This window comes from Conger conger, unplaced genomic scaffold (genome assembly GCF_963514075.1).
Source record: "Conger conger unplaced genomic scaffold, fConCon1.1 SCAFFOLD_37, whole genome shotgun sequence".
Taxonomy (NCBI): Eukaryota; Metazoa; Chordata; class Actinopteri; order Anguilliformes; family Congridae; genus Conger; species Conger conger.
Genome location: NW_026890511.1, coordinates 1,536,406 through 1,555,128, shown reverse-complemented (window position 1 = coordinate 1,555,128; position 18,723 = coordinate 1,536,406). Strand labels below are relative to the sequence as shown.

Sequence of the window (18,723 nt, the reverse complement as noted above, 5' to 3'; positions counted from 1 at the left end):
GAGTCACACCATTGAACAAACCTGTCCATCGCAGAATGCTACAAGGCTACTGCCCCTGTGCATTAGGCACAGTTCCCAGGTTGTCTGCTGGTGCTCATCTGTATTTAGTGTGAAAAAAACCGGGGAGTGAACACAACCCTGAGGGGCCCCTGTGCTGACTGATCTTGGCTCTGAGAGCAGCATTCTCCTTCACATACTGGACATTATTAGTCAGGGCACCATGCTGTTGTTACCTCCTCTGAACTTGTCCTTGCAGTTATCTGGCCCTTTGGCTTTCTTATCAGGGTCAATCACCAACCATCAACTGCAGCACCTCTTTACAGTCCTGTTCTGTAGGTGGGAATGAGCTCTTTACAGTCAGTAGACAAGTCCTGTTCTGTAGGTGGGAATGAGCTCTTTACAGTCAGCACAAAAGTCCTGTTCTGTTGGTGGGAATGAGCTCTTTACAGTCAGCACAAAAGTCCTGTTCTGTAGGTGGGAATGAGCTCTTTACAGTCAGCACAAAAGTCCTGTATAGAGCCATAATCACTAATTTTATTTTGTTAAGGTCACACAGAACACCGCACTACTCACCCCAGTCTCTGAAGTTTACAGTTTTGACTCATCAGTCCAGCACAGAGCAGCTTCACTCCTGCATCTCCCAGGTTATTGTAGCTGAGGTCCAGTCTCTGTAGTTTACAGTTTGGACTCATCAGTCCAGCACAGAGCAGCTCCCCTCCTGCATCTCCCAGGTTATTGCTGCTGAGGTCCAGTCTCTGTAGTTTACAGTTTGGACTCATCAGTCCAGCACAGAGCAGCTTCACTCCTGCATCTCCCAGGTTATTGCTGCTGAGGTCAAGATCTGTCAGGGTTGAGTTTGATGACTGGAGAGCTGAGGCCACAATTTCACATGACTTCTCACTTAGGTTACAACTGTGCAGTCTGTAAAGAAGAATGAATACATTATAGAATAAAAAGGTTAGGTAGGATGTAAAAGATAACATCTTTCAGAGTGGACAGTGAGTTAGTTTGCAATGCTGAGGGACATTTGGCACAGTTAATGATAAGATGTAAAATATAACACACATCTGTCACAGTGGCCCGTGGGTTTGGTTTTGGTTTTCTGTGACAAACTTCCCACAGCATTGCAAGCTAACACAGCTAAAGGCAGACTGACATACCTACGACATGCTCATATCCTGTGGGCTCCCTACATAAACATGCACAACAATAATGTAGACACAAAACAAATTAAAATAAAGAATAATAATAAAATAAAATAAAACTGGTTTCACAATTCTTGGCACCCCTGCATTAATTTTGTGCTGTAGCTGTACCCAAGTACAAGTGATTCCTTTTGTGTACGTGTCTTTGCGTGTCTTTAGTTGTGAGGCGTGGCAGAACTTTAAAATATATCAGATACATTCAGCTACCTGCTGATTCTGTAACTGTTTGATGTTCCGCATCACCGATGTCTTTGACTGTTTTTTGTTTTTTTCTCTGCCCTTAACAATGTTTTTAATGGCTTTCTTCACTTCAATGGGCACAATTCTGGTCCTAACAGAAAAAAAGCCAATAACAGAATCCATGCCACTCAAAAGGCAAGAATCAAGACTAGATACTGAAAGCTCTCACCCCTTCAGTTTTTATAGATTTGTTTTTCTACACTCAATATGCCATAATGACAAAGTGAAAACACGTTTAATAATCTTCATGATTTAGGGGCCGTGGTGGCGCAACGTGTGGTTGCAGTTGGCTGCAGTTGCACACCGGGGACCGGGGTTCGATTCCTGGTCCTGCCAAAAAGCCAAGTTTGGCCGGCCCTCATGGAGCAGCATAATTGGCTCGCTGCTCCAGAAGGAGGGACTTGGCAGGGTCAGCGGATCGCCGCATACAACAGCACCCCGGGCGCCTCGGAATCACGATCACGAGCATGAGACGAGACCGCTTGAAGAAGGCGTGAGGGACGAGGTGTGAGCGGTGTCTCTAATGCTGGCTCTAATCGAATCAGTCGGGGCACAACTGCCTACCAAACTGGGAGAAAAAGGGAAAAAATCTTAAAATAAATGTCATTTCAAAAAAAAGAAATCTTCATGATTATACAGAGAATCTTTCAACAATGAGCTAAACTATTGAAGTTGTCTTCTTCCCTACAGTGCTACAACGCAGTCGTAATAACATCAGTATGTATGTTGTACCAAACTGTAATATCACTTTAAGGAATCTTCTGCTGCTGTGTTGGCTACCTGTGACGTGCTCCAGTCCACTCTCTCCTCCTCTGACCATTCGCTCATTTGTGCCTCCTCCTCACCTATTCCTCCATTTATTTACACATCCTCACCACTTCTCAAGCGCAGCATTGAGTGGATGGTGATTCAATGCAAGCGGAGAGAATTGTCGGGTGGCAAATATTGAAACAGGGTAAGCGGTTTGTTCCGTCCCATTCTGGGTGAACATAAGCTTGCCATGTGGTTTGGGTTTGTGTGTCAAAAATGAGGTTCTGATTTCTTCTTTATTTTCTTTTAAAATTATTGGGTGGCGCGCCTTCAGTCACTGTTTTTCCCTGATTTAGTACCGTGCCTTATCACCGCTTAAGATTTATATTCAGGAGCGTGTAATAGCTGCAGGTCCACCAGGGGGTGGCGCATTATGAAATGGCTGATGTGTCGGTGGAGCTAGCAGTGTTGACCTGGGAGCTTGGCTGATGTGTCGGTGGAGCTAGCAGTGTTGACCTGGGAGCTTGGCTGATGTGTCGGTGGAGCTAGCAGTGTTGACCTGGGAGCTTGGCATGGAGTGGTGACTGTCAGGTGAGGCTGTCTTTCTTGGGCGAGTTGTGGCCTTGATGTGAGTTACCTTTGCAGGATTGCTGATAGTATTTTTTGATTTTTTTATTATTCCTGGACAATGATTGTCATCTTTGCCTTGCTCAGTTTGGTAATTGAGTGGGATGGCAATGAAGGCGACCATTGTTGGGCATGTGATTCTGACAATGTGCGCTCCCAGCTGGTCATCTTGTGTGGTGAAACTCGCACAAATGGACTAATTGAGCAAACACCGTCTCGCTTTTTCCCAAACTCTCAGCCAAAAAAGCTGGGTGCATTCTCAGCCTCTCTGTTTTAAAAAACTGATTCACAATCTCGAAGAACTCTCATTCAGATTTTGTTGCTTCCACAGACTCAAAGAGGACATTGTCGTTCACTTTGACAAGACAGAGATGTTTAGTTGTTCTTTTGATTTAATATCAGGAAACGTGCAACCAAATCCTGCCGCCTGTTGAACTGTAGCACCCCAGCTGATTTTAAAGGTAGGTCTGGTCTGGGCGTAATTCATTTGAATGTACGCAGTTTACTTCCGAAAAGAGACATGATCTGAATCTGGGCTAAATCTTCTGATGCTGATCTTATTGTGCAAAAATATTTTAAATCTGCATATTTCTATTGATGGCTACAGTGTTTTCTGTACCAACCGACCCAAGAGAGGGGGTGGTATAACGATCTTTGTAAACTCCAAATTTCATGTTAATATCATACTTTCCTGAATCTGTTTGCAAACAATTGCATTTTTTGGCACTAAATCGTGAAATAGCCAAAGGATGGCGACCAAGGCACTCTTGATATGGATGCGTTAAAAAGCCTTTATTATACGGCTAATGCATAGGTGAGAAATGAAAAACACGCACGGACGCGTTGCGGCACACAGGCCTTCATCAGGGTGAATAAGAGGTGAGGCACAGTCAGGTGTATCTGTTGACCCGTGACGCTTTGGCTCATTACCATAAATAGCACCAATATCCAATACAAAATGGATAAGCCTTCAGCTTTACCTCCTTTTCAGTACAGGAAGTGCACAAAGCCCTTAAAGCCTTAGATCCAAGAAAATCTGCTGGTCTTGACCTTTTAGATGCTAGCTGTTTGAAATTGGCAGCTGACATTATAGCTGAACCTTTAACATATAGTTTTACCCTGGAATGCCACAAAATCCCAAGGATCTGGAAATCGGCCTATGTTCTCCCACTGTTAAAAGGGGGAGATCAGAGTCTTTTAAATAATTACAGGCCAATTTCATATTTGTCAGCACTGGCTGAAGTACTTGAAGCTCTTATTAGTGAATGACTTAACTTTTGTATATACAAACGCTATGTTATCTACGTCCCAATCAGGTTCAGGAACAACACAGCACAATTACAGCAGCCCTGAAGGCTGTGAATGATATTACTGTTGCACTTGACAATAAGCAGCACTGTGTCTCACTTTTTATAGATCTCTCCAAAGCATTTGACACAGTTGACCAAAGCATTCTGAAGCAGAGATTGCTCAACACAGCTCTCTCAGAGCGAGCAGTTGCTTGGTTTGTTAACTATCTTTCTGACTGAGCTCAATGCACTCGATTTGATGGTCTCACTTCAGATGTGCCATCTATCCATAAGGGGGTGCTGCAGGGCTCAGTTCTGGTTCCTGTCTTATTTACCATTTATATCAATAGTTTGGGTCATAATGTGTCAAATGCTTGCTCTTCATTTCTATGCTGATGATACTGTTACTTATTGCTGTGCTACAAATCTTGTCAAAGCCTTTCAGAACGTAAAGCTTTTGATATTGTACAAAATGTCAATTGAAACGTGTTTTAAATGCTGTCAAAACAAAACTAATGGTGTTTACCAATTCAAGAAAAAACTGACTGCATCTACCATTCATTGTTTCTCTTCAGGGAAAAGAGATTGAGCTTGTTTCCGCATATGAGTACTTGTGTATCTTAAATGATGACTGCCTCTCCTTTAAACCACATATTCAGCACCTATTTACGAAACTGAAATTGGGTTTTTTCTTCAGAAACAAGTCATGCTTTTCTTTTGAGGCTAAATGGAGACTTTTCTGCCTGTGCTTGATTATGGTGAGGTTTTGTACATGCATGCATCCTCTCAGTGCCTCCATGCGATCAACACTGTTTATCATGGTGGTACATTGAGATTCATTACAAATTGTAGGGCTCTCACTCGCCATTGTACCTGATATGATTGGGTTGGCTGGCCAGCACTGGCCACCCATAGACTGAATTGGTATATCCTTATTCATAAGGCAATTCTCGCTCTGCTTCTGTCATACCTATTGTGGCGCCCCTGCTCCTGCATGTTGCACCACGTGGGTGGAGAACCCCAGAAGGACACGCACAACGCAGCCACGCAAACTTTACGCATTAGGAGAGGTACACGAAGGAGTCTATTTTCCCAGAGAGGAGAGGGGGAGATCAGCACCCTGGAGAGCGATCCCTCTACCTGCAGTCCAGGACCCCGGACAGCGCACGTGAGTGAACCTGGTGGAAGAATACTAACCCAGGCTACAAACAGCGTCAGTCAGCGCCTATCCTAAAAGAGGGAGAGACAAGAGAGAGGAAGAGCCAGCTCTGAACCGGGTAGACGACGGACCGTCTACGCCCTGCCATACCGACCCCACGAACTGGCCCTGAAGGAGACCCCACCTTCCCCTGACGCCAGACACGTGAGCCTAATAAAACCCCAATCGTACTTACCCTGTACCTCTGTGCTTCCCCCCAGCCCTGACATGGCCCAAGAGGGAAGAAGGAAGGAGGTTCTGGAGTATACCCCGGTCCGGGAAGAACTTGAGTTGATTTTGCCTGAACGGCCCCTTTTATTTCTCCTGTTTTTCCCTACCCTTGCCCTGAGGGGGGCGCTATCACCAATACCCCAAAAAAGATAAAAAGATAAATTTTTTTCAGATAATTGCTGACTCCCGTGTCTGATTTGCAGCTGGGCCCACCCACTACACCTCAGGATCCACCCCGAGGCCCCACACTATGCATTTATACATCACCCACTACACCTCAGGATCCACCCCGAGGCACCACACTATGCATTTATACATCACCCACTACACCTCAGGATCCACCCCGAGGGACCACACTATGCATTTATACATCACCCACTACACCTCAGGATCCACCCCGAGGCCCCACACTATGCATTTATACATCACCCACTACACCTCAGGGTCCACCCCGAGGCCCCACACTATGCATTTATACATCACCCACTACACCTCAGGATCCACCCCGAGGCCCCACACTATGCATTTATACATCACCCACTACACCTCAGGATCCACCCCGAGGCACCACACTATGCATTTATACATCACCCACTACACCTCAGGATCCACCCCGAGGCCCCACACTATGCATTTATATATCACCCACTACACCTCAGGATCCACCCCGAGGCCCCACACTATGCATTTATACATCACCCACTACACCTCAGGATCCACCCCGAGGCACCACACTATGCATTTATACATCACCCACTACACCTCAGGATCCACCCCGAGGCACCACACTATGCATTTATACATCACCCACTACACCTCAGGATCCACCCCGAGGCACCACACTATGCATTTATACATCACCCACTACACCTCAGGATCCACCCCGAGGCACCACACTATGCATTTATACATCACCCACTACACCTCAGGATCCACCCCGAGGCCCCACACTATGCATTTATACATCACCCACTACACCTCAGGATCCACCCCGAGGCACCACACTATGCATTTATACATCACCCACTACACCTCAGGATCCACCCCGAGGCACCACACTATGCATTTATACATCACCCACTACACCTCAGGATCCACCCCGAGGCACCACACTATGCATTTATATATTGCAGAAAACTGCTGGAAGTTATTGTTTACATTTGATCTTTGATCTTTTCATGCTGTCTGCGCCCAATGCCCATACGGAAATGGGGAAAAGGCCCTTTAGGTATTCTGTTCCTTCTGTTTGGAACATGTTGCAAAAGGACATAAAAATCAAGGAGCGGGTCTCATTAGATGCCTTAAAATCCTATATGAAGGATCTAGAGGCAAACTCAATGGTATATCTGTTTCAGCTAGCCTATTTTATATATTTTTTTCCTTGATTGTGACATTCTAAATTGCCCTGCTTAATTACCTAGTGAAAAAAAAGGGCTTGAAATATGGGTACGCCACGTTAAGCATGAATTGTGATTCATAAAAAAAACTTTTATGCGTACATTTACGGAAACTTTGACCCATGCGTACGCACATTATGGAGGCAGAGGGAAATAGTGACCCTGCAGGCAAAGTAGTGAAACACAGACAATATGTTCTAATGACAATTTCACTCAATTATTTGGACTCCATATCACATTCAATTAATTTTCATAATGGACTTGGGGCATCAGTTCATCCACACTGATTGATTCAAGTGTTAAGCAATTCCCCTATTTGTGAAAGGGTTATAAAAGGGCTGGGTGATGCCCGTGTGCAATGATGCGCAATGGCTGCTTTAGCACTGTTGGAGGGCTTTGCCAATGGCAGGCTTCAGATGGAGAGGGTGTTCAGGGACCCAAGATGATGACTGGCTTATGAGCCGATTTTGTTGATTTTGATATCATTGAGCCTTGTCATGGCATCTGTGTGGGATGGCATAATTGGAATGACCCAACGATACATACGGTTTCCCTGATATAATATCACACTATAACATATAACACTGAGTCTATTTCACAATAGGCAAAAGCAAAGCCAGGAGGAACTTATGTCTAGCCAGAATAAACCGCAGAGATTTCCTGCCATCACAAAGCAGCAGAGTGTGTTCTAATCATTTAATTCAAGGAAGAATATAGCCACAGTCAGCACAAAAGACTTGTTCTGTAGGTGGGAATGAGCTCTTTACAGTCAGCACAAAAGTCCTGTTCTGTAGGTGGGAATGAGCTCTTTACAGTCAGCACAAAAGTCCTGTTCTGTAGGTCGGAATGAGCTCTTTACAGTCAGCACAAAAGTCCTGTTCTGTAGGTGGGAATGAGGTGTACTCTATTGTGAGGAGTACAGCTCCCCTTCATCAGAGAGTGGGGTAAAATTAAGGATTTGATAACAGTTCATAGCAGGTAGTGAATAGTGGAGATGGATGAAGACTGTAATGTGTCACAGACCTAAAACATTTTACTATGCAGGTGGTCAGTCTTTTACCACATCAATCAGACATCCAGCATCCAGTCATCACCTGTGCCCTGATACTACAGACTCCACTGAAACCTTACATTCTGGTCAGGAAACACAAACCTGCCAACCCTAAGACTCATCAGGTTTTATCCTGCTTTTCTTTGCTGTGATAGAGGAGTAAGAAGAGAGGGATGAGACTAATGTGGACAAAGAAAGAATGCCGATGGACAGAGTAGTCAACTGAGAGAGAAAGAGCTTTTCATCATTTCACTGCATAGAGCCAAAATCACTAATTCTATTTAGTTAAGGTCACACAGAACACCGCACTACTCACCCCAGTCTCTGTAGTTTACAGTTTGGATTCATCAGTCCAGCACAGAGCAGCTTCACTCCTGCACCTCCCAGGTTATTGTTGCTGAGGTCCAGATCTGTCAGGGTTGAGTTTGATGACTGGAGAGCTGAGGCCACAATTTCACATGACTCCTCACTTAGGTTACAACTGTTCAGTCTGTAAAGAAGAATGAATACATTATAGAATGAAAAGGTTAGGTAGGATGTAAAAGATAACATCTTTCAGAGTGGACAGTGAGTTAGTTTGCAATGCTGTGGGACATTTGGCACAGTTAATGGTAAGATGTAAAATATAACACACATCTGTCACAGTGGCCAGGGAGTTTGCTTTTTTCCTTTTGGTTTTCTGTGGTAAACTTCCCACAGCATTGCAAGCTATCACAGCTAAAGGCAGACTGACATACATACGACATGCTCATATCCTGTGGGCTCCCTACATAAACATGCACAACAATACTGTAAACACAAAACAAATTAAAATAAAGGATAATAATTAAAAAATTTATAGAAATCCCCCAAAAACTGGTTTCACAATTCTTGGCACCCCGGTTTAATTTTGTGCTGTAGCTGTACCCAAGTACAAGTGATTCCTTTTGTGTACGTGTCTTTGTGTGTCTTTAGTTGTGAGGCGTGGCAGAACTTTTAAATATATCAGATACATTCAGCTACCTGCTGATTCTGTAAGTGTTTGATGTTCCACTTTTTTTCGGTAGGCCTATTGCATTACCGATGTCTTTGACTGTTTTTTGTTTTTTTCTCTGCCCTTAACAATGTTTTTAATGGCTTTCTTCACTTCAATTGGCACAATTCTGGTCCTAACAGAAAAAAAGCCAATAACAGAATCCATGCCACTCAAAAGGCAAGAATCAAGACTAGATACTGAAAGCTCTCACCCCTTCAGTTTTTATAGATGTGTTTTTCTACACTCAATATGCCATAATGACAAAGTGAAAACATGTTTAATAATCTTCATGATTCAGGGGCCGTGGTGGCGCAACGTGTGGTTGCAGTTTGCTGCAGTTGCACACCGGGGACCGGGGTTCGATTCCTGGTCCTGCCAAAAAGCCAAGTTTGGCTGGCCCTCATGGAGCAGCATAACTGGCTCACTGCTCCAGAGGGAGGGACTTGGCAGGGTCAGCGGATCGCCGCATACAACAGCACCCCGGGCGCCTCAAAATCACGGTCACGAGCATGAGACGAGACGGCTTGAAGAGCCAACAGCACTTGCATTGAAAATCAAAATGAGTAAAACATGATCACTTTATAATTTCACTGAAATTACCACATACAGCCGTCTCGGTCCTACACATAGGTATGCTGTGTCTGAAATGGCTCACTTTTCACTAATCCCTAACTAGTGAATGTCCATATAGTGTTCTATATATCCATCCATTATCTTAACCTGCTTATCCTGAACAGGGTCGCAGGGGGCCTGGAGTCTATCCCAGCATGCATTGGGCAAAAGGCAGGAATACACCCTGGACAGGTCGCCAGTCCATTGCAGGGCACACACACCATTCACTCACACACTCATACCTATGGGCAATCTAGACTCTCCAATCAGCCTAACCTGCATGTCTTTGGACTGTGGGAGGAAACCCACGCGAATACCACGCGAAGCCTGAATACCTTTTTCGTCAAGTAAGTCTCTGTGTCAGATTCATGAGTAAAACTAGAACATGGAAGGCTTATAGTTCGACAGCGTTGTTCATAGTTTCCCATGTTTCACGTTTCAAGCGCAGCATTGAGTGGATGGTGATTCAATGCAAGCGGAGAGAATTGTCGGGTGGCAAATATTGAAACGGGGTAAGCGGGTTGTTCCGTCCCATTCTAGGTGAACATAAGCTTGCCATGTGGTTCGGGTTTGTGTTTCTCTTCTTTTATTAGTATGTTTATGTTTATGATGCAGGTTGCGTTTGGTTTAGGGTTTGCGTGGCAGCGGGAAAGTAATGTAATTAAATCTAACTCTCTTATTCTTTCGGTGTTTTGTGTGTTCTCCTGCCCCTAACTATGTAAGAGGTGGCGTGCCTTCAGTAACTGTTTTTCCCTGATTATAATTTGTGTATTTTATGATCCTCTGATTTAGTAACGTGCCTTATCACCGCTTAAGATTTATATTCAGGAGCGTGTAATAGCCGCGGGTCCACCAGGGGGTGGCGCATTATGAAAGAGGGGAGCAGGTAACCTGAATCACGGGCCTCCTGAATGGTTTATGAACTCCGACTTGTCGCTGTGTTTTTATTGTAAGTGTCTTTTCAATTCATACAAACCTACTTTGGGCTGGTCCCTTGGGCAGAGTGCAATAGCTCATTTGGGCAGATAGTATCTCTGTGTGATATCACTACAATTTGCAGTGTAACACTGATTTAATTGGTTGATTTTGTTTGTTTGCCTATTTATTGTTACTTTACTATTCATTCACTACCTCTACCTGAAATTTACACAGTGTGATCTTTGAGAGTGCAGACTGCTCTGCATAGTGTTTCTGCTTCGTCATTAGTAACTGTGCTGACCCAATCCTGTACATTGTAGCTGTGGTACAAGTGTCCACCTCTCAGCTCCTACGAGCCATTGCCCAGTCCAACCAATGTGTTTTTATTATTATTCATAAATAAACAGAGATTTGTAATTTTCAAAGAATATCAGCATCCATCTTAATAATCTGAATCATTTCATTGAACAGCACTTGTGTGGGGCTCATCGCTGATTCTTTTAGTAGGGTTCTCTCACCCCTTATTGTGAGAGTGGCGTAAAAAACCTCAATTAATCAACTGCAGGCCAAATACAGAATATGCCGATGTTCAAGTAAGGAAAAAAGGAGAGGGTTTGATGAGTCATCTGATGAGCCAAGGTTAAACCCTCAGGCCCGTTTCAAAGTACAGACATACTTCCAGGTTCTTGACGCACAGACCAAGGAGAGATTTGCTGATGTGTGGGAAATGGCATCAAAATATCAAGCCCTTAACCCCAAATATTTCTTCGCCTGAGATTCAATACAATATATAAACAAGCGAGCAGCTTATTCTGGTGATGATGTCTGTGCGTCAGATGTGCATGATGAATACTGTTCCTTTCGGGACATATACCAAATGCCAATAATGTAATGTAATGTAATGAAATGTAATTTACGAATTTCAGCACACCTCGCACCCTCTGGTCGAGCAGTGGGTATAGCTAGCGGGTGATCTCTGCTGGTCACTCAAGTTTTTGGCTGAGCTTCTTCACAGCCAAGTGTTTATATTGTAAGAATTATAAGAAACAAAAACATATCTTAAAGAATAATGGCTAAAATATATCACTTCTACCATAGGCAACATATCACACCAACCACTTCACGTTATCTTAAACTTAAGTTACAGCTCACCAATAGCCTATGTGTTCACGTTTAAGTTCAAATTCATCAGTTCCCAGCTTCCGAGAGGAGCTTAGCAGAGTCTCTTCACACGAACTGGGAAGAATCAGAGTCTGACAGGGATGACTGACTAGAAAAAAATAATAGTTTAATTTGTACATAGTCATATTAGAGTTATTGTTCAATATCATTAAAGTGAAACATGTATCTTTTATGTAACGCTTTGTAAAATACTTTATTTATTCAGGTAAAGAGTTTTTTGCTCTTTTGTTCTCAACAGATTTCTGGTTAATGGCACGACAACATTAAATGTAATGTTGGTATATTTGAATGTAAACTTAAAGTGCATAAGAAAAAAGGCATGTATTAGGGATTAATTTATCATATTAAAATGCACCAGAAGCTTCCAAATTGCGCAGAAAAAAGAGGCCAGGGGACATCATCTACTTTTTCTCTGGCCTCCTACTTACATTTTTGGGGAACACTGATAATCTGCAAAGACAGCTGTGTAAAATATGTTGCATCAATTTTAAACTATATAATACTATAACAGTCAATTGCTAAATGTACTTATTTTATAAATGCTTGTACTGTACAGCGCTTTGAGCTTGGGAAAAGCACTTCACAAATAAAATGGGTGGCCTGTAGCGTAGCGGTTAAGGAACATGACTGGGACCCACAAGGTTGGTGGTTCGATTCCTGGTGTGCCAGAGTAAGATCCACACAACTGTTGGGCCCAAGAGTAAGGCCCTTAACCCTGCATTGCTCCAGGGGGGGACTGTCTCCTGTCCTGTCTTGGGTGTCTGATTTGTGGTGGGCTGCTGCTGTCTGTTGTCTCTGACACTTTCCTCCCACACTGTAGCTGGTTCACCACAACCAGCAGAGGCACTGTCGCTAGAGGTTGTAGGTGCGGTGGGTACACAACCGGCTGAGGCAGCAGTAAGTGACAGCCCCTTATTATTATGGTGCTTGGCCTACCGCCTGCCTGCCTGACTGATCAGCCTGTCACTCTTCATCCATTCTGCTGCAGATCCTGACCCCAGTTACCTGCATCTCCTTAATGCAGCCAATTCAGTGGGTAAGCCCTCCGCTCTCACACTGTGCTGATGTGTCAGTGGAGCTAGCAGTGTTGACCTGGGAGCTTGGCTGATGTGTCAGTGGAGCTAGCAGTGTTGACCTGGGAGCTTGGCTGATGTGTCAGTGGAGCTAGCAGTGTTGACCTGGGAGCTTGGCTGATGTGTCAGTGGAGCTAGCAGTGTTGACCTGGGAGCTTGGCTGATGTGTCGGTGGAGCTAGCAGTGTTGACCTGGGAGCTTGGCTGATGTGTCGGTGGAGCTAGCAGTGTTGACCTGGGAGCTTGGCTGATGTGTCAGTGGAGCTAGCAGTGTTGACCTGGGAGCTTGGCTGATGTGTCGGTGGAGCTAGCAGTGTTGACCTGGGAGCTTGGCTGATGTGTCAGTGGAGCTAGCAGTGTTGACCTGGGAGCTTGGCTGATGTGTCGGTGCAGCTAGCAGTGTTGACCTGGGAGCTTGGCTGATGTGTCGGTGGAGCTAGCAGTGTTGACCTGGGAGCTTGGCTGATGTGTCAGTGGAGCTAGCAGTGTTGACCTGGGAGCTTGGCTGATGTGTCGGTGGAGCTAGCAGTGTTGACCTGGGAGCTTGGCTGATGTGTCAGTGGAGCTAGCAGTGTTGATCTGGGAGCTTGGCATGGAGTGGTGACTGTCAGGCGAGGCTGTCTTTCTTGGGCGAGTTGTGGCCTTGATGTGAGCTACCTTTGCAGGATTGCTGATAGTATTTATTTGTATTTTTATTATTCCTGGACAATGATTGTCATCTTTGCCTTGCTCAGTTTGGTAATTGAGTGGGATGGCAATGAAGGCGACCATTGTTGGGCATGTGATTCTGACAATGTGCGCTCCCAGCTGGTCATCTTGTGTGGTGAAACTCGCACAAATGGACTAATTGAGCAAACACCGTCTCGCTTTTTCCCAAACTCTCAGCCAAAAAAGCTGGGTGCATTCTCAGCCTCTCTGTTTTAAAAAACTGATTCACAATCTCGAAGAACTCTCATTCAGATTTTGTTGCTTCCACAGACTCAAAGAGGACATTCTTGTTCACTTTGACAAGACAGAGATGTTTAGTTGTTCTTTTGCTTTTAATATCAGGAAATGTGCAACCAAATCCTGCCGCCTGTTGAACTGTAGCACCCCAGCTGATTTTAAAGGTAGGTCTGGTCTGGGCGTAATTCATTTGAATGTACGCAGTTTACTTCCGAAAAGAGACATGATCTGAATCTGGGCTAAATCTTCTGATGCTGATCTTATTGTGTAATCAGAAACATGGCTTTGCAAAAATATTTTAAATCTGCATATTTCTATTGATGGCTACAGTGTTTTCTGTACCAACCGACCCAAGAGAGGGGGTGGTATAACGATCTTTGTAAACTCCAAATTTCATGTTAATATCATACTTTCTTGAATCTGTTTGCAAACAATTAGATTTTTTGGCACTAAATCGTGAAATAGCCAAAGGATGGCGACCAAGGCACTCTTGATATGGATGCGTTAAAAAGCCTTTATTATACGGCTGATGCATAGGCGAGAAATGAAAAACACGCACGGACGCGTTGCGGCACACAGGCCTTCATCAGGGTGAATAAGAGGTGAGGCACAGTCAGGTGTATCTGTTGACCTGTGACGCTTTGGCTCATTACCATAAATAGCACCAATATCCAATACAAAATGGATAAGCCTTCAGCTTTACCTCCTTTTCAGTACAGGAAGTGCACAAAGCCCTTAAAGCCTTAGATCCAAGAAAATCTGCTGGTCTTGACCTTTTAGATGCTAGCTGTTGGAAATTGGCAGCTGACATTATAGCTGAACCTTTAACATATAGTTTTAATCTTAACCTGTAATGTCACAAAATCCCAAGGATCTGGAAATCGGCCTATGTTCTCCCACTGTTAAAAGGGGGGAGATCAGAGTCTTTTAAATAATTACAGGCCAATTTAATATTTGTCAGCACTGGCTGAAGTACTTGAAGCTCTTATTAGTGAACGACTTAACTTTTGTATATACAAACGCTATCTAATCTACGTCCCAATCAGGTTCAGGAACAACACAGCACAATTACAGCAGCCCTGAAGGCTGTGAATGATATCACTGTTGCGCTTGACAATAAGCAGCACTGTGTCTCACTTTTTATAGATCTCTCCAAAGCATTTGACACAGTTGACCAAAGCATTCTGAAGCAGAGGTTGCTCAACACAGCTCTCTCAGAGCAAGCAGTTGCTTGGTTTGTTAACTATCTTTCTGACTGAGCTCAATGCACTCGATTTGATGGTCTCACTTCAGATGTGCCATCTATCCATAAGGGGGTGCCGCAGGGCTCCGTTCTGGTTCCTGTCTTATTTACCATTTATATCAATAGTTTGGGTCATAATGTGTCAAATGCTTGCTCTTCATTTCTATGCTGATGATACTGTTACTTATTGCTATGCTACAAATCTTGCCTTTTTGCCGTGCCTTTCAGAACTTGTAAAGCTTTTGATATTGTACAAAATATGCTATGTCAATTGAAACGTGTTTTAAATGCTGTCAAAACAAAACTAATGGTGTTCACCAATTCAAGAAAAAACTGACTGAATCTACCATTTATTGTTTCTCTTCAGGGAAAAGAGATTGAGCTTGTTTCCGCATATGAGTACTTGTGTATCTTAATTGATGACTGCCTCTCCTTTAAACCACATATTCAGCACCTATTTACGAAACTGAAATTGGGTTTTTTCTTCAGAAACAAGTCATGCTTTTCTTTTGAGGCTAAAAGCAGACTTTTCTGCCTGCGCTTGATTATGGTGAGGTTTTGTACATGCATGCATCCTCTCAGTGCCTCCATGCGATCAACACTGTTTATCATGGTGGTACATTGAGATTCATTACAAATTGTAGGGCTCTCACTCGCCATTGTACCTTATATGATTGGGTTGGCTGGCCAGCACTGGCCACCCATAGACTGAATTGGTATATCCTTATTCACAAGGCAATTCTCGCTCTGCTTCTGTCATACCTATTGTGGCGCCCCTGCTCCTGCATGTTGCACCACGTGGGTGGAGAACCCCAGAAGGACCTGCACAACGCAGCCACGCAAACGTTACGCATTCGGAGAGGTATACAAAGGGGTCTATTTTCCCAGAGAGGTGATGGGGAGATCAGCACCCTGGAGAGCGATCCCTCTACCTGCAGTCCAGGACCCCGGACAGCGCACGTGAGTGAACCTGGTGGAAGAATACTAACCCAGCTGCAGCCCTTTTTTTCTAATGAGCAGGGGAAGAGATTTAAGGCGCGGTTGAGGCTACAAACAGCGTCAGTCGGCGCCTATCCTAAAAGAGGGAGAGACAAGAGAGAGGAAGAGCCAGCGCCGAACCGGATAGAGGACGGAACGTCTACGCCCTGCCATACCGACCCCACAAACCGGCCCAGAAGGAAACCCCACCTTCCCCGACGGCAAACCCAAAGACCCGGAGTCTGACGCCGGACACTTGAGCCTAATAAAACCCCAATCGTACTTACCCTGTACCCCTGTGCTTCCCCCCAGCCCTGACAAGGCCCAAGAGGGAAGAAGGAAGGAGATTCTGGAGCATACCCCGGTCCGGGAAGAACTTGAGTTGATTTTGCCTGAACAGCCACTTTTATTTAATAATAATAATAATAATGCATTTTATTTATAGTGCACTTTACATTTGGAGACCAAATCTCAAAGTGCTACAGGGTAAAAACAGGGAATAAAACACCCAATGGCATGTATAAAATATAAAAACTAAGAAAAGGCTTTAGTAAAGAGGTAGGTTTTTAGCCCTCTTTTAAAAGCATCAGTGGTCTGCGGTGCTCTCAGGTAATCAGGGAGGGCATTCCACAGGCGGGGAGCAGCCGAGCAGAAGGCTCGGTCGCCCATGGTGCAGAACTTGGTCTTGTGAGGACGGAGGCGGTTGGTGTTGGCAGAGCGAAGGTTTCGAGTAGAGGGTTCCGGGGTGAGTAGTTCTTTGAGATAGGGGGGGGGAATTTCCATAGATGCACTGATGGGTCAGAAGGGATATTTTGTATTCAGTCCGGGAGGTGATGGGGAGCCAGTGAAGTGAGTGGAGGATCGGTGTGATGTGGTCGTACTTACGCACTCTCATCAGGATCCTAGCAGCGCTGTTCTGGATATATTGGAGCCTCAGGAGGCTCTTGCTAGGGATCCCGATGAGAAGTGCGTTACAGTAATCCAGCCTGGAGGAGACAAAGGCGTGGACAAGTTTTTCTGCATCTGGGAGGGTGAGTGTGGGACGGAGTTTAGCAATGTTCCTGAGGTGGAAAAAGGAGGTTTTGCACAGGTGTTTAATGTGGGCCTCAAAGTTTAGGTGGGGGTCAATTTTCACACCCAGGTTGGTGACTATGGATGAGAGGGGAAGGACCTGACCGGAGAAAGAGATGCTGGTAATGGAGGATGAATGAATCTGATGGGGGGTGCCAATTAGGATGGCCTTGGTTTTGGAGCTGTTGAGTTGTAGGAAGTTTGATTTCATCCACGCCTTTATCTCCTCCAGGCAGGTAGTGAGTGTGGATGATGGAGATGGTGACGGCGGAGCTGCAGAGGGGGGTGAGTCAGTCTTAAGGTACAGTTGTGTGTAAGGAAATTCCATACTGGCTGATGACACGGCCGAGGGGGAGCAAGTAGAGGGTGAAGAGGACGGGGCCGAGGACGGATCCTTGGGGGAAACCACAGGTGACAGGATGGGACCGGGATTTTTTCCCTCCCAAAGAGACGTACTCGGTTCTGTCGGAGAGGTATGATTTGAACCAATTCAGAGCAAAGTCAGAGAGGCCGATAGAGTGTAGACGGTTAAGGAGGATGCGATGGTCAATGGTGTCAAATACTGCGGTCAGGTCAAGCAGGATGAGGAGTGAAGGGGAGCCAGCATCAGCCGCCATCAACAGGTCATTAGTGACCCTGACTAGTGCTGTTTCAGTGCTATGGGCGGTGCGGAAGCCAGACTGGAACTTCTCTGCAATGTTATTGAGTTGGAGATGGTCCTGGAGCTGTGCAGCTACCACTTTTTCCAGGACCTTGGAAAGGAAAGGGAGGTTGGAAATTGGTCTGTAATTGGCAAGGACTGCCGAGTCCAAGGTGGGTTTTTTGAGGAGGGGTGTAATGATGGCAGTTTTTAGAACAGAGGGAACGTGGCCAGACTGGAGGGAAAGGTTTATGGTTTTGGTGATCAGGGGACTTATGGCACAAATGCTTGATTTAACCAGAGCGGTGGGAACGGGGTCCAGGGCACAGGTGAAGGATTTCATCGTATTGATGATGTCCTCAACCTCTCGCTGTGTGATGTTGGAGAAACAGCAGAGAGGCTGGGAGATCCCTGGCTGTGGGATGGCAGCGGGGGCAGGTGGAGTGGAGGGGCTGATGAGATGGGACCGGATGGTGTCGACTTTGTTTCTGAAAAAGGTAATGAAGTTATTGCACTGTTCCTCTGTGATGTCTGTGTGTGTGGAAGGTTGCAGTTTGAGTAGTTTTATTGTGGAAAAAAGCTGCTTGGAGTTGCCAGGGCTATTGTTAATTAAGTTGGAATAAAACTGTGACTGTGCGTCTCTGAGGGATTTCGAATAGGCCTTTTGATGGTCTTTGTAGGCCATTTTGTGGACGGTGAGGCCTGTGGCCTTGAGGTGTCGCTCAAGGACACGCCCAGTTGCCTTCATTTTTCGCAGCTCGCGGGTGAACCAAGGAGCTGAGCGTGAGAAAGAAACCGTTCTTGTTTTAACTGGGGCGTGGAGGTCCAAGAGACTGGTCAGGGTATTATTGTAAAAAGCCACTGAATCGCTGGCTGATGAAAAATTTGCAGAGGAGAGGTGCTGGAGGTCCAAAATTAAGGCGTCTGTGTTAATGTTTTTGATGTTCCTGAAAGAGATTTGGCGCTTGGGCTTGGTGTGAGGGGGTGGAAATGGCAGCTCCAGTGCAATGACCCTGTGATCAGACACACCCAGGTCGTACACAAGGAGATTACTGATGG

At 45.1% G+C, this 18,723-nt stretch overlaps 1 protein-coding gene across 1 annotated transcript in view; it reads right to left on the bottom strand.

Annotated features, from left to right (window-relative positions):
• LOC133120472 (NACHT, LRR and PYD domains-containing protein 12-like) overlaps positions 1–18,723 on the bottom strand; it is a 73,201-nt gene that overhangs the window by 13,986 nt on the left and 40,492 nt on the right. The window contains exons 7-8 of the mRNA XM_061230324.1: positions 8,305–8,478; positions 574–921 (exon numbers count right to left, since the gene is read on the bottom strand). Coding sequence (XP_061086308.1) covers positions 574–921; positions 8,305–8,478 — 522 coding nt within the window. The remainder of the gene's footprint in view (positions 1–573; positions 922–8,304; positions 8,479–18,723) is intronic.